We start from the raw sequence: 15,865 nt of genomic DNA on the forward strand, positions 1-15,865 counted from the left end.
CGTGTGCTAGTGATGATCGATAAGGTTTATTTGATTTGTTCTTGAAACTTTTCAAGACTATTAAGACTCCCACTGACTCCTTGACATATACGATTCTCTTATCAAAACATTTCTTGACAAACAAATATTCAAGAGTTAGTGTAGCTTATATCAAAACAAAACACTTCATAATTTTGGTCTTAGTTGGTCTTTGTCTTATCCAAGACATCACAACTTTCCACAATTGATGAATGTTATAAACCTTCTTAATACTATTCACTCAATTTCACAATCTTGACTTTAAGACTTGTTTTGGAACGAAGCATGATTGACTTCTTGATTTGACCATTTCTTCAATCTTTGATTCCTCTTCTTGGACATACAATTGTACCAAGACTCACTTAGAGGATCAATTGAGATATGGTTCTTAATCATTAAGACCTATCATAAAGCATAAAAGCTACTCTCCCTTCTTCTTAGAATGGAGAAACTCTTATCTTTCTGCCTACTTGATTCTTCTTATTCGTTTTGCTATTGATCTAAACCCTTTAATCAATTCAAAATTACACTTAATCTTGTAAGTGTAATCATGTTTACTAAGCCTTTAGTAAATCATGACGAATATCTTTGTTACTCTTATGGTGAACTTGATCAACACACAACTTTGTGTACTCGATCTCCTAGTCCTTCACTTGACACTTTGTCAACGAATTAGTCTAATTTCCAAATACGTAATTTCTCATTCATCGTGCATCCACGTTGCATGATTCCAAGTTTCTGTCCAATTGAAACTTGGGCGATGAGAAACTCTCCCTATTTGGTAAATTCCTGACATTTCCATAAATAACATAACTAAGAATCATATCCATTCGTTGTAGAAATATGCAAACATCAATTTTCAAAACGATTTCATTGCAAGGAAGTAAACAAATAAATAAATAAGTCAAACAAAATTTATTTTATTTATAAAAGCAACGGAAAAACATTTGTCCTTTCAATGCAAAATCTATTGAAAACTATGTAAAAGGAAAATTTCTAACAACTCTATCATAACTATCTAAGCTCAAAATCCAATCTTCAAGTCCATGCGATCGAGATCCATCTCTTGTGATTAGATTCATCTTGCTCTCTTATCAAGCTTCCTTTCTTTTCACCGATCTTGCAAAACATTCAAATGTAATCTTATCACATCATGTATTAAGAATCAATGAATAGGAACTTAACGAAGTTAGATAGTGGATTTTACCTAAAGTGTAGTCATACTTTTGACTCTCCCATCTTTTAGATCTCTTAGGTAAATAGGGTAACTTCGTCTCCAATGCCCCTTCTCTTGGCAATAAAATCAAATTGACTCTTTTGGAACAACACATGGAACTACTTCAGACATCGCCTTTCTCTTATGATCAAACTTTTCAATCATTTCATGTCTTTCATTGCCATTGTCTATATCCATAGAGGTCTTGAAGGCAGATTCACCAATCAACTTTGTTTTTCTATTGCGCCAAACCATTGCTGATTCAGCAACAATAAACATATAGGTTAGATCTATAAGGGTTACGTCGTGGTTTATCATATAGTACTCTCTTGCGAACTCACTATATGAGTTTAGGAAGCGACTGAAGAACCCAATCAACAGCCATCGCTTCACTGACAACGGATCCCATCATTCTTAATCTATCAATGTGTGACTTCATCCCTAAGACGTGTGCACACACCGACTTGCCCTCTTTATGTTTACTTGCCAAAAGGGCTTAAGTGATATTGAACCTTTCAATTTTACAGTCTTGTGGGTTGGGGAGAATAATTGAAGGAGGAGGAGGAAGTGAAGCATGATTTCTTGTTCCTCGATCGAATCGTGGAATATCATCCTCATGTGGAATGCTTGTTCCACGGGATTTGAGAAGACCATAGTTGTCGAACTTTGACATCGGGAGAAAAACGAATTCAAGTTAGTTGATTGATTGAGTCCTTGGTAAATCACCCAAATGAAATTCCAAGGCTAGGACCCTACACAATATCCTACAACTTGGGAGAGGGATGTCGTAACCCAAATTGCAGAACATTTGAAGGTAAGTGAATGACGATTCACTAATTTCCACCATGAAAAACGAAAAAGAAATTTAAGTTTTAAATCTATGAAAACTCCTAGATCCTTTGAGATTCATTGAACATTTCAATGGCATGTTTAAATCTCGATATGCCCCTCTTGTTTGTGACTGGGATGCCGAGGATCACAAAGCGGGTGTGAATAACCATGCAAACTACATGGTGCCCTCACATGTTACAATCACCTATTCGATGTGCCAGTAAACCACACACGCTCCACCGAACTATGACAAACATTGAGTCACCCTTTGCTACCTTTGATTAGAACCATTTAGTGTGCCGGTAAACCACACACGCTCCACTAACGTCTTCGCAAGGGCACAAAGTGTAATTTCATGGAATTGCATCAATTCACTTTTGCCTAAGTAACTAAGATTGGGAATTTGAAAAACATTTAGTTACTTTGTATTTCATTATACTTATAATGGAAGGTTTTGTCCTATCCTACCCGTTCGGCTAACGACCCTCCACTAGTCAAGAGTGCGGTGGGTAAGAGTGGATACCCATTCAATCGCCATTTTATAGGCAATTTCCTTAAACACCCCTTATAGACCAGCTTCGTGAATGAGGCCTACTAACGGTAAGACTGACTTTTACTCATACACATATATAATGTTAGACTTTTAATGTTATATATAGTATAGGGTGTATTTTATACTTTTAAAATACTATATGGTTAACTTTAACAATTACACTTTTAATTCAATTAAATAGTTAACCTAAACTTTTATAGATTTATTAAACCTCTTTTAATTATACTCCTTAATTAATTAATAAAACCATAAGGGTGTGATTTGAACTTTTCAAAACATTACTAGAGTTTTAGAATTTAACATTTCTAATTAAACCTTTTAATCAACTTTTAAATTCCAAAACTTGAGGGCAAGTTTTGAAACCTTTTTCAAAACATTAGGGTTTTAACTATTTAAATTTCAAAACTTCAAAACTTTTGGGTTCAAATTTAAACTATAAAACCTAAAGGGGAAAATATAAAACCTTTCATAACAACAAGGATCAAATAACAAATAATTTTAAATTAACATTTAATCACATAATTATCCATATTTGATTTATTTAATGATTTCTTGCAAAACAATTTATCAATTTACTCAAAATAATTAATCAATTATCTTATAAGGAAACAATTATCTTGTTAATTGATAATTATCTTTAATTAGATCAAGAATATAGTCATATATATCATAAAATCGGATTTATATTGATCTAACATGATAAGGTAACTATCCAAATGCAAAAACAGCAAGAAATCCCGAGATAAGCATTATCTGACGCTCGAACTCGCCGAGTACCACACTGTACTCGCCAAGTTGAGGTCTACTCGCCGAGTACACTGTGGTACTCGCCGAGTTCCTCAGCCATAAAGCCCAAAAAACGATTTTCCAGTTATACAATGCATCAATACAATTGAAACCAAGCTAGGCTCTGATACCACTGATGGGTTTTGGTCATAAGACATCCTATGTGCTCATACAAACCCTAATGCTTGGATCTAGGTTTCTCTATTGTACATGCTTTGAATCCAAGACTATAAACCCTAATTCTAGCATACATATAATCATATTAACATGAGAATAAGTTTATAGTGTTACCTTGATTGTTATGTAGCAATAACAATCCCAATTCCTCCTTGAATTGACTTTGGAAGGCTTAGAGTCACAAGTGTCACTCCTTTAATGGCTTACAAACACCATAAGCAAATGGAGACGGTATAAAGAGAGAGGTGAGAGGTTAGAATTCGTATCTAGGACCTCTTGGGAAAGGATACACGAATTCATGACCCTAGGGGTGTTTATATAGGTGTAGAGATAGGGCTTCAGTCATTATCCTTATCTAGTTGATTATCCATTAAGCAACCAATAAGATAATCCTTGAATCCTTATCATACTCGAATTCTAAGGCTTTCCAACCTTAAATTCGTCCACCATATAAATAAGATAATCCTTACCTTATTTTGTAACTATCACATAATTACAAATCAGCCCCTCTAGTTTAATTAATTACATTTGATCACAAAACTAATTCTTAATTAATTATTGACCAATATTAATTAAACAAATATGATTTCTCCTTTAATATATTATTCTTATAACATATTAATAAATCATATTATCCTCTCTCTCTCTATATATATTTCTCCAATCAAGTTGCTTCGGTGAAGGCAACCCAAAAGGACCATGCACCATCGGGTCAAGTACATACCAAAATAGTTATGGACTTAGACACTAATCCAACAGTACGTGCATACGTTGGGCGTACTAGGGTATGACCTAGTATGCTAGGCATACACTCGTACGCATGACGTACGTAGCCAAATTCCAAACCCTAGTTTTTAGGGTTTTGACCATATTTAAACATCATTAAGCCCCATTTCCATCCTCCATTACCATAAACGTCTTCTCTTGCATACCCAAGTCCTATTAAAGCAATTGAAAGTTTAAGTGTGGGTTTTTGTGTGTTTCAAAGGAAGAAGAAGGTGGTGGTGAAGATTGGAAGCTAGAAGCAAGCTTGGATATGGAAGTTTTGCATCATTCCCCATCATTAGAAGGTATAAAGTTCATACCTTGATGTCTTGTTTGTTAAATATTGTTTATATGATGATTTTATGTCATTTTTGGTCCCAAAGTTGATGAGTCTTGAGCATGGCATGTTCTTGACCCATTAAGCCATCCTTTTAGACCTTAAGAGGGATCTTAAACCACAAAAATGTTGTATTAAGGGTTGGTTTTTCTCCATGCATGGTATGGAATGTCTTAATGCATTAATATGTTGAGTTTTTATGGATTAAGCACTTCATGGACATGCAAAGTCATAAAGTTGGAAACTTTATGACTCTGAGTGGTATTTTTACCTTGGATCTGAAGATTAGATGTAAGAGCTTAATGTGATAAGCTATTAAAGAGGTTTTTTTGGGAAAACTAGGCTTACGCCCTGCGTAATTTGAGTACATAGCGCGTGCGTGGTCAAGCCTCTCGAGGGCGGTTAATGCTAGAGTACGCCCCGCGTACTTGAATTGTTTCGTCTCGACTAGGTTGACTCAGTTAACTTATGGATTTTGACGAGTTTAACTTTGATATTGACCAAGGTTGACCAAAGGGTATGTTGGGTATTTTGGATGGTGTTTGAGAATTAGTCTTTTGGGTGGATAGATGTCGGTTAGAGCTGAGATTGGGAGTCGGGACCTCATCAGCTATTGTTATGACTGCGAAGTGATTTTTCCTTACTGTACTCGTGGGTCAAAGATTTATATATATTCATGTAGGATAGGCTGATAACTCTTGATCTAGGATCTTTTACCTGTTCCTTATTTCGTTGTGGTTCTAGAGTAGGATCACCTGTCCGGATGCCTATCTCACCTCTAAGTATATAAGGTTATGTATTCCCTAGATTGTTGATATTTAGTATGTTGTTATGTTGTAGTGATCTGTTAGATCGGTATCCTGGTATATAGCATGTTGTTATGCTGTAGTGATCTGTTAAATCGGTATCATGGTATATTGGATGTTGTTATGTTGTAGTGATCTTTTAGATCGGTATCCTGGTATATAGGATGTTGATATGTTGTAGTGATCTGTTAGATATGCTTGTTGTCTGCTGAATGGTTATATGTTATACATGTCGACATGTTATATGTGGTTGTGTTATATGTCGACATGTTATATGTGGTTGCATCGTGGCAGATCAGTGGAGATTGAAGGCTAATAGACCCAGGATGGCCTGTATAGACTGAAGGCCTGTGAGGCGGACCTGTCAGGCTGACGGCCCGGAAAATGGTCCAAATAGGATGAAGGCCCGGTGAGATCGTCCAGTCATGCTGAAGGTTTTGTGAGCGGTCCAGATAGTCTATAGGTAGTGCGTCGATCTAGTCGACTGAAGGCTCTGTATGCATGTTGTTGTTTGTTATGTGTATGTGGTGGTACTTTGGGGGAAACTCACTAAGCTTCATGCTTATAGTTTCAATTTATTTTTGCAGGTGTTTCAGATGATTGTGGCAAGGCGAAGGCTTGACAGTCCACATCCTTGGTTTTCTGACTGGTTGTATCTTGGGAAACTCTGATTTTAAATAATGTTTTGGAAACAATGGTTTTGTAAACATTTCAATTAATAAATTGGTTGTTTTGAAAAGTTTAAATTTGTTGAAAATTTGCGATGTTACATATTACTTATTTGCATCATTGCTAAGTAATTGAAGGTAATAATCTTACAAAGGATTTTGTTATTTTTGTCATTGTTGATTTTGTAATAGTTAAGTCTCTACTCATATTGTGATAACCTCTCCATTGGTTCATCTCATAAACATAATTGCCTAATGATCAATCTGTTGCTTCCATTTACATAATTCTTCCAAAAGAAGATCATTGATATATAGACTATTTTTAAAAGAAAAAAAAAAACATATAGGATCATGTAAATATCTTCTTTATGCAGCTTCTGCAAATCCAACTCTAAGATTGTCATAATCAAATATAGTGTGGTAACGACGCATAAACAAATCTCCCAATATCCTGCATCACATGATACAAAAAAAGTCTGTAAAAATTAAGTGTGAAAAATATTTGGTTGTACTTAACATCTAAAACCATAAATACAACTAGTACCAGAGTGGACCCCTAGAAGGAGGAATATCCAAAGCCACAAGCCCACTAATGCACTGCTCGTTATCACCCTCGCCCGTTTTAATTATGTACTGCATGCAAAACAAAAATTAAAAAGTTACTTATTAAAAGAGATGTCAAATAACATAAGCATATATAATATTAATAAGGAAATATATCATAAAAGTCCTAAGTTTTATACGTGTATTTGGGAAAAGCTCTAACATCTTTTTTGCTGGCTATGGCCACAACTTTTATTCAAAGTTATCATTCTAGTCCATTTAATCAGTTTCATGATTAACTCTGTTATCTTTTTTTGCAAAATTGGTCATTGTGGTTAACTTTGTCAACTCATGTCGCCACAACCACCTGCAACTTCAAAATCGACCCCCTAAATCGCCGCTAAGCCACAAATTGAGGCATCCACTGTGTTCGCCCCACCCTTGTGACCACAACCCAACCAACATTGCCGTTTGTAGCTCCACTGGAGAGCCTTGCTACCGAAAACCCACCCTCACCATGTTACAGCCTCCACCAACCCTCCATTCTCCAAATCATTATTACCTTTCTACTCTTCTACCCATCGCAGACAAACCCATGCTCTCAATTACAACCTCCTGTTGTCAAAAAAGTCTTGCCGGAAATTCTCAAAATCAATCCTATAAGGACGTGTGGTGTAAATTGAAAACTTTTTGGACATGTGGTGTAATTGTTTACAAAGTACAGAGACAAAACTTGGACTTTAAATCCAATTTTAAGATTGTTTTTGCAAAAAGATAATAAAATTAACTATGAAATCGGTTAAATAGGTTAGAGTGATAACTCTTGCATAAAAATTGTGGCCATAACCATTAAAAAAATATTACGGTTTTTCCAAATTATGTATGTGAAACTTGAATCTTTTATGGTATAAGTCGTATTAATACCTCATCAGGCGAAAGTTGGAATTCTTTTCCACCAATAGTAAACGAAATGGTAGGCAGAGATGAAAGTCTAGCACAGTCAACTGTAGACTCTCCCATTGGGTTTGGCACCACGGCACATAGCTGCAAATTCAGAATCCTCATTTTAGACGCAACAACAAATTATGTGACGAATGATACTAAAAATCACGAGTAAAGACACTCACATTGATGGCAAACCTTATAATAGTTTCTTGCGTCATGTTGCCTGCAATTGCTTTATGCATAAAGTTCACTATTGTTTTACAGATAACGCAATTTGGGGTTGTTGGCGATACACCATCAGTACTCCGATCGACGACACTCTTAATGCCAATACTGCATATGAGATTGCGGCAATCAACGTAAGGATAGAAATACCATGCAAGACAAATTAGTTAAGGTTTCATATACGTTGAAGAATGAAGATAAAGGTGTGTATTTGCTCGATATTAAGACTTGTAGATTCAAAATGACAAATCGATATACAAGAAGGCTTTAGGAACCTAACCTAACATCGCGTTTTCCATCATTAAAACAGAATGCAATAATGGGGCATATTAACTTCGGATCAATCTGTTTAGAGGTAAATTCACACCTATTGTAAGAAACCGAAACTGCAAATAAAATTTTGATATGGGAACGAGAACTTGTTTACCGCTGCTGATAACAACCCAAATATATTGTGTCCAAATGTATTAACAAGCATGGTGCAATGCTCCTTAATCCATCCATGAGCCCCGATGGCGTTATTAATCTGCGTGATCATATCCTGAAAGGAAACGAGAACAAAGAACATTATAAAGAACTGGAAAAACCAATTAATGACAATAAGACTACCTTAGTTAGAAGCATTTTAACTACAGCATTCATGGATCATAAACCAACATTCAAATCTTAATTAAATTCTATGGTATATCGTTATCTATAAATTCTAAATATCGTGCATTATATACCTGACATACAAAAGTTATATGAAACATATAAATAATTACGTTGCCAAGACTAGATAATATTAAATTTACATAAAAAAATTACATACAACCAACAAAATAAATATTATCACATTTTTATAAAAATTGGATTGTAAACGAAACGAACAAATACGAACAAGAGTTTGTTCATGTTTGTCCATTTAAGTTAGTCGAGTAAACGAGCGAACATGAACAAATAAACAAACGAGTTTTTTTGTTCATATTCGTTCGTTTATATTCATGAACACCTTAAACGAACATAAACAATGAACGAAGATAAACCAACACAATTTGACATATATGATTATATAACATACTAATGTAATAAAAACAATAAATAACAACAAATAAAAGTAAGATTAAACGAACGTTCTCGAACAAAAATGAACGAACAACATATTTGTTTATGTTCACTCATTTAACAAAACGATCGATAATATTAGTTCATGTTCTTTCATTTATCAAATAAACGAACATAAACGAATTTTTTATCAAACGGTTCACGAATTATTCGCTGAACGTTCAATCAGTTATCTATCCTAAAAATTAGATAGCGATTACGTTTAAGATTTTAAAGTGTCAGTTAGATTAAATCAATGCTTTTGCAAAGAATGGTTGATTTTTTTTTATCAAGCATTGAACAATCATTCTCATACTAAATCTTGATTATATATATATATATATATATATATATATATATATATATATATATATATATATATATATATATATATATATATATATATATATATATAAAAAGTTAACAGCATTTCATTAATTTTTTAATTCTCAACAAATTACAACCTTTTATTATATATATATATATAATAAAATCCTGTGAACTTAAAAAATATTATTAGACATCTAATCATTTTCTTTTAACTTAATCAGATATTAAGTCGAATACCATTCACTAAATTGCTATAAAAATGTGAATTTTGGTGTGCATATATGCACATTTTCATATATGCAATAAAAAAGCTCTTTTTCTTATTTGTTTAAGCCAATCAAGTCTTTAATATGCGACTCAATTGCAAGTAAGGAATCAAAAAAAATATCTAAAAGTCTTTAAAATGTCAATTTTTTTTCCTTTTTTTGCTAATAATGGGATTTTAATATATTTGTCGTTTTCAAGAATGTATTTAACAAACATAGAATGTTCTAGTATATATATATATATATATATATATATATATATATATATATATATATATATATATATATATATATATATATATATATATATATATATATATATATATATATATATATAAAAGCAAAAGGAACAGTACAGACTCTTGGACCGGCTAGATAGGATATTCCAGAATCAACAATAGCAGAACATCCGTCCTTACAAAACCCTATAAAAAGAACAAAATGCATAATGGATTATTCAATATCTACATAGATGTCAATGACAATGATTTCAATTTTCATACCAGTTGGTTTCCCTCTAATAAGCACATCACCCATATCAAACTTGCAAAATGTTAAACATTAATCAGATATATATATATATATATATATATATATATATATATATATATATATATATATATATATATATATATATATATATATATATATATATATATATATATATATATACACACACACACACACATACAGAGAGAGAGAGAGAGATGAATGATATATTTAAATGTTTCTCATATCTATTGTATGCTAAAATACACCAATAAGAATTTAGTAAAATTAAATTATTATTTAATCAAATAAAAGTAGATATTAAATAATTTCCATAATTTTATGTATATTATTCTGTTTTTTAAGAAAAATGAGTCTTTTCATTTCCTTTACTATTTTAGTTATCATCATACAACGAAATTGAAGACAAACGGGTAAGAAATTGCGCTGCTAAACCCCTTTGTATATTAAATGATATCTATAATTATAATTCATTTTTTTATGGAAACTAATTAAATTTATCATTAATATCATAAATTTATTTTTATGAATTCGTATCTAGTTTTTAATGTATTGGTTTACATTTTGTTTCATAACTCACTCAGTCAAAAATATAACAAAATTGCCTAGAAGATGGAATGAGCGGAATTTAGTAAAATGATAGTATATTCTAACAAAATGAGAATGTATTCTACTAGAATAAAACAAGAACCCATATATGATAACTTAGATGCGAATTTATTTTGAAAGAGTGTTGTTGCTGATATTAATGATGAATTTAATTAATCTCTCTAAAACAGAATTATAATTATAGATATCATTTAATATATATACAATTATGGAAATCATATAATATTTATTTTTTTAATTAAATAATTCTTTAATTTACTAATTTTTTATTAGTGCATTCTAACATACGATAATGAAAAAAAAACATATGAACCTAGCCTTTTATTATATATATATATATATATATATATATATATATATATATATATATATATATATATATATATATATATATATATATATATATATATTTGTGTTTAAACAAATGGTACAAAATAGACAAACATACCTGCCAATACCCCTTCTGAGTAACTGGAACGTATGTATGCATACCTTGGTAGTGATTTGGATCAACCCCACCAAAGATAATTTCACCTCCTTCACCCCCTTTATCGTGTTGGTTTAACCAAAATGAAAAGATGGGCTCCTTTAGTAGATGTTGATTGATCATGTTTTCCCTATATAACATATACGTATCTGGATGAAAAGAAAGAATAAAGTTTGTATAGGTGATATATCTTTATAATGAAGTGACTTTTATTTGGAGTTAACCACAAGAAGTCAAAATCTATTGGTTCCTATTGTTTATAATATGGCTCACATTATACACATCAAATATTAATGTTAACCAACCAAAGATTATTATGATGCGTGTGTGCATATATATATATATATATATATATATATATATATATATATATATATATATATATATATATATATATATATATATATATATATATATATATATATATATATATATATAGTGTTGCAAAAGTCGCCTACTCAGCCGATTACTCGGAATCGACCCTCCACCGAGGCGAGTAATATCAACTCGGCTAAAAAACTCAGATTTAGTCAAAATCGGCCAAAAATCGGACAAACTCGGTCAAACTCGGGCCTACTCGGCCAACTCGGTCAAAATCAGTCAAACTCGGTCAAAGGGTCAAAATTGTCATAAAAAGAGAACAAAAATCAAGAATTTCAAGATTAGTATGTATAATGCACTTAATGATTTATTATTTAACACAAACATGTGATTATTACTACATATATATATATATATATATATATATATATATATATATATCTTAAATTTTTAGTAATTATCTACGTAGTGAGACAATTATGTGTATTTCAGTTTTTATGTATTCACATGTATCTAATTTTGGTTATATATTTCAATCAAATTATGATTTTAACTTATGATTTTGATATATATATAATTTTCCAAAAAATATTTCTACATGAATTACCAAATCCGAGTACTCCCCGAGTACTCGCTACTCCCCAGTCGGCCGAGCAGGTACCGACTATATATATATATATATATATATATATATATATATATATATATATATATATATATATATATATATATATATATATATATATATATATATATATATAAAGTGATAGTTCATGATAGAAATGGTGGTATTTGTTATGAGGATAAGGAGTGTTTTGTGGGGGTTATAACCTATATGTATTTCATTTTAAATGGATTTGGTGTTGTTTTCATTTTAATTTTTTAGAACAACTTACATACACAACCACCATTCCACTCTTAAATCTACATCTTTCGTCCCAAATAAGACTTAAACCATCAACCTTCGGCTCGGGGATATGTAGGTAATTTTATATCACTAATGTTATTTAAGTGTAATAAGGTTAATTTGTTGATCAATGTCACTATGACAATTATTGAATAAATCGGTATGGTGCAGAGTGCACATTTGTTTAATTTTGTCTTTGTTGAAAGTATACTGCTGTTTAAGGGCGAAGCCCCTAAACTGACGGGGGTTCGGGGGTAGCGCCCCTGGGAGCAGGGTCCAAGGGGCAGAGCCCCTGGCTGGGGTCGAGCTGGATTAACAACTTAGAGGATGACTCCTATACTAGTGGTTGGATGTTTCTTCTTAGAGGAGGTTCCATTTCTTGGTTACCTAAGAAACAAACTTGTATTACTAACTCAACCATGGAGTTTGAATTTGTTGCTTTATCTGCTGCTGGTAAAGAAGCTGAGTGGCCTAGGAATTTAATTTATAAAATTCCATTATTGCCCAAACCGATATCTACCATTTCTATCAAATGTGATAGTGTTGCAACCTTGGCTACGACTTATAGTCAAGTGTAGAATGGAAAGTTTAGACATTTAGGTGTTAGACATAGCATGATTCGTGAGCTCATCATGACTGGTGTGATATCTGTGGAGTTTGTAAGAACTCAGTTGAATTTAACGGATCATCTAACCAAAGGGTTAGCAAGAGATCTTGTGCATAAGGTGGCTGTAGGGATGGGTTTAAAGTCCACTTAAAATCTTTTATATTGAGATACTCAATTCCCATCTAATGTAATATTAGATGTTTAATTCAATGAGGAAAACTTAATATTTGAAGATTGGAACACATTATTATTATCATCCCAAGGTATGTGTTCAATACTGCAAGTTAAAGAGGTTGAATTTATATTCTTAATAGTTCTTTTGAAAAATTGCATTTGCAGGTGCAAGAATAAAAGGACTACCTATATAAGCATGAAGTTTAGCTGCTTCAAGAAGTTAGGACTTTGCTTTGATATGCTTATTGAAGGATGGGACACAAGCTAGTAAAATATAGTGTCAAGTTAGAACTTTGAGAATGTAAATTGTTGTGTATATTATCTTTATGTATTTACTTAGAAATAGAAAGGGTTGAATCCTTAGTGACACCATGATATTCGAATATTTAGAATGAGTAATATACTAATGTGAAATTCAATCGTCATGATATATATATATATATATATATATATATATATATATATATATATATATATATATATATATATATATATATATATATATTGTATGGCTTTTTTAATTTTAAAAAATGAAAAAAAAAACAGATTTTAATATTATTTATTTCAAATTTTGGGTGTAGACACTTTCACCAAAATGAAAATTAAGAACACAATTAATTTATATGGTACACAGATAAAACCGATCGGCTAATTTATATATATATATATATATATATATATATATATATATATATATATATATATATATATATATATATATATATATATGTATATATAGGACCAGCCCAACACATAGACGAGATGGGCAAAGGCCCAGAGCAGCATAAACGGAGAGGCATCAGATTAGTCCAATAAGCAATATGTATATATATGTTTCGACACAAGAAAATTAGCCTAATACTCTTTTTTCTGGTGCAAGGCGTGCAATATGAGTGGGAAAACGGAAAAGAATTGGCAACAGCAGCGCAAGTTGTATCCGCATGTGTGATTGGCTGATTGCCAATCGACGCTTCGAAATCCGGAAGCTGTAGAAGATCGAGAAGCTGTCTTAATCAAATTCAAATCGACTAAATGTATGTTTTTAATCCGATTTCGGTTTTCGTTACTTCTATTTTCATATTCTCCAACTTCTGAATACTTTTGTGGCTTTTGTAAGGATTTAGGGATTCTTGTTTCCCTTTTTCTGATCTGGTGGTTCATTGATTCTTGTTTGAGGTATACCGATTTAGTGATTCATTGATTACCGTTTGAGGGATACCCTTTTCTGTTTTGGTGATTCTTTTCTCCTATTCTCCTCTTCTTATAACTATTCTAATTTGATGATTCCCATTTCCAGATTTGTATGATTAGAAAACTTGGAGTCCGAAGTTGGACTTTTAGAGACTAAGAGATTGAAGCCTTCATTTCAGTTTTCCTGATTTGAATGAGTTGTAGACCAGAGTTTGAGGCATTGTTATTCGGTAATTCCTAGATCTTTTTTCTTATCACTTTTCTGATTCCGTTATGAGGTATACAATATATTTATCAATTGAACTTCTGAATTTTTATGTTATGTTTAGTGATTCATTTGGCTGGAGGTATACCAGATACTAATCAATTGAACTTCTGAGTTCTAATTATTGTTGCTACTATACATTAGTTTTAAAAAAAGGGTTCTTATTTCTGATTTCATTACCCTTTTTCCAGGTTAGTTGACATATTGATATTGATAGTGTAAACAAAAACGAAAAAAGTGGGTACTATCTTCCTTTAATTAGATTTTTTGTTAGAAATGAAAAAGTCAGTGAAAATAGTTCTAATGATCTGATTAACAGTTTTAATGATATACATAATATTGCTACACATCCGATTGGAAATTCCAATGATTTGGTTGATTGTTTCAATGATTGTGAGAATAATGAATTTGTTGATAAAGTTAAATCAAATGAATTTATTATTTTGCAGAAATTATTATTGGATGAAGCATATAAAGATGAAAGCCCATGAGCATATATTCAAATAACAAAGTTTACAAGAAGAATGGATATGATCCGGAAGCATCATGACTCAATAAAGATTGAATTAGTAAGCAAAATATTGAAAGTCAATTTTAACAACATCTTGATTAATGTAAAATAATAGTGGTTTTTATTCAAAAATCACAAGGCATCCTTTTAAGTGATTTTGTAAGTTTTTGGTTTGTAATTGTATTGGTTATCTTTGACTTTAACTTTAATTGAATTTTTGTATTATATTTTTTTTTTGTATGTGTTTTGTTTATTGAGCGCGGTCTACACATATGGGCATAAAATTCTTATCTCCCCCGGGGCATTAAAACCCAATGGACCGGATATATATATATATATATATATATATATATATATATATATATATATATATATATATATATAGAGAGAGAGAGAGAGAGAGAGAGAGTCAAGATCAAATAAGAAGGAAATTTTTAGTAGGAAGGTAAAAAGTTTTTTTTTTTTCTACATATTTTTTTCGCGAACAAACAAAATGAATCATTAGATGATTCATTTGAAAGATGATTCATAAGAAAAAATTCTCAAAAAAACATCTCGATGATTCATTTATATAATGATTTTGTTGTTATTCACTAAAATTGTCATAAAAGTGGATTTTTTCTTAATTTATTTAAAAATGAATCATATAGATGTTTTTTTGAGAATTTTTTCTCGTGAATCATTTTACAAACGAATCATCTAGTGATTCATTTTTTTTGTTTGTCAAAAAAATA

General features: G+C 31.4%; 1 protein-coding gene across 1 annotated transcript in view; it reads right to left on the bottom strand.

The window, feature by feature from the left end:
- Nucleotides 1-6,286: 6,286 nt before the first annotated feature.
- LOC145042168 (aspartic proteinase A1-like) overlaps nt 6,287-15,865 on the bottom strand; it is a 53,628-nt gene continuing 44,049 nt past the window's right edge. Inside the window, exons 6-14 of the mRNA XM_078990554.1 lie at nt 11,117-11,285; nt 10,053-10,092; nt 9,910-9,974; nt 8,298-8,411; nt 8,151-8,215; nt 7,828-7,978; nt 7,625-7,744; nt 6,702-6,790; nt 6,287-6,608 (exon numbers count right to left, since the gene is read on the bottom strand). Of these exons, the coding sequence (XP_078846680.1) occupies nt 6,524-6,608; nt 6,702-6,790; nt 7,625-7,744; nt 7,828-7,978; nt 8,151-8,215; nt 8,298-8,411; nt 9,910-9,974; nt 10,053-10,092; nt 11,117-11,285 (898 nt within the window). The 3' untranslated portion in view covers nt 6,287-6,523. The remainder of the gene's footprint in view (nt 6,609-6,701; nt 6,791-7,624; nt 7,745-7,827; nt 7,979-8,150; nt 8,216-8,297; nt 8,412-9,909; nt 9,975-10,052; nt 10,093-11,116; nt 11,286-15,865) is intronic.

The sequence above is a fragment of the Lactuca saligna genome, chromosome 4 (assembly GCF_052625555.1).
Source record: "Lactuca saligna cultivar CGN05327 chromosome 4, ASM5262555v1, whole genome shotgun sequence".
Taxonomy (NCBI): Eukaryota; Viridiplantae; Streptophyta; class Magnoliopsida; order Asterales; family Asteraceae; genus Lactuca; species Lactuca saligna.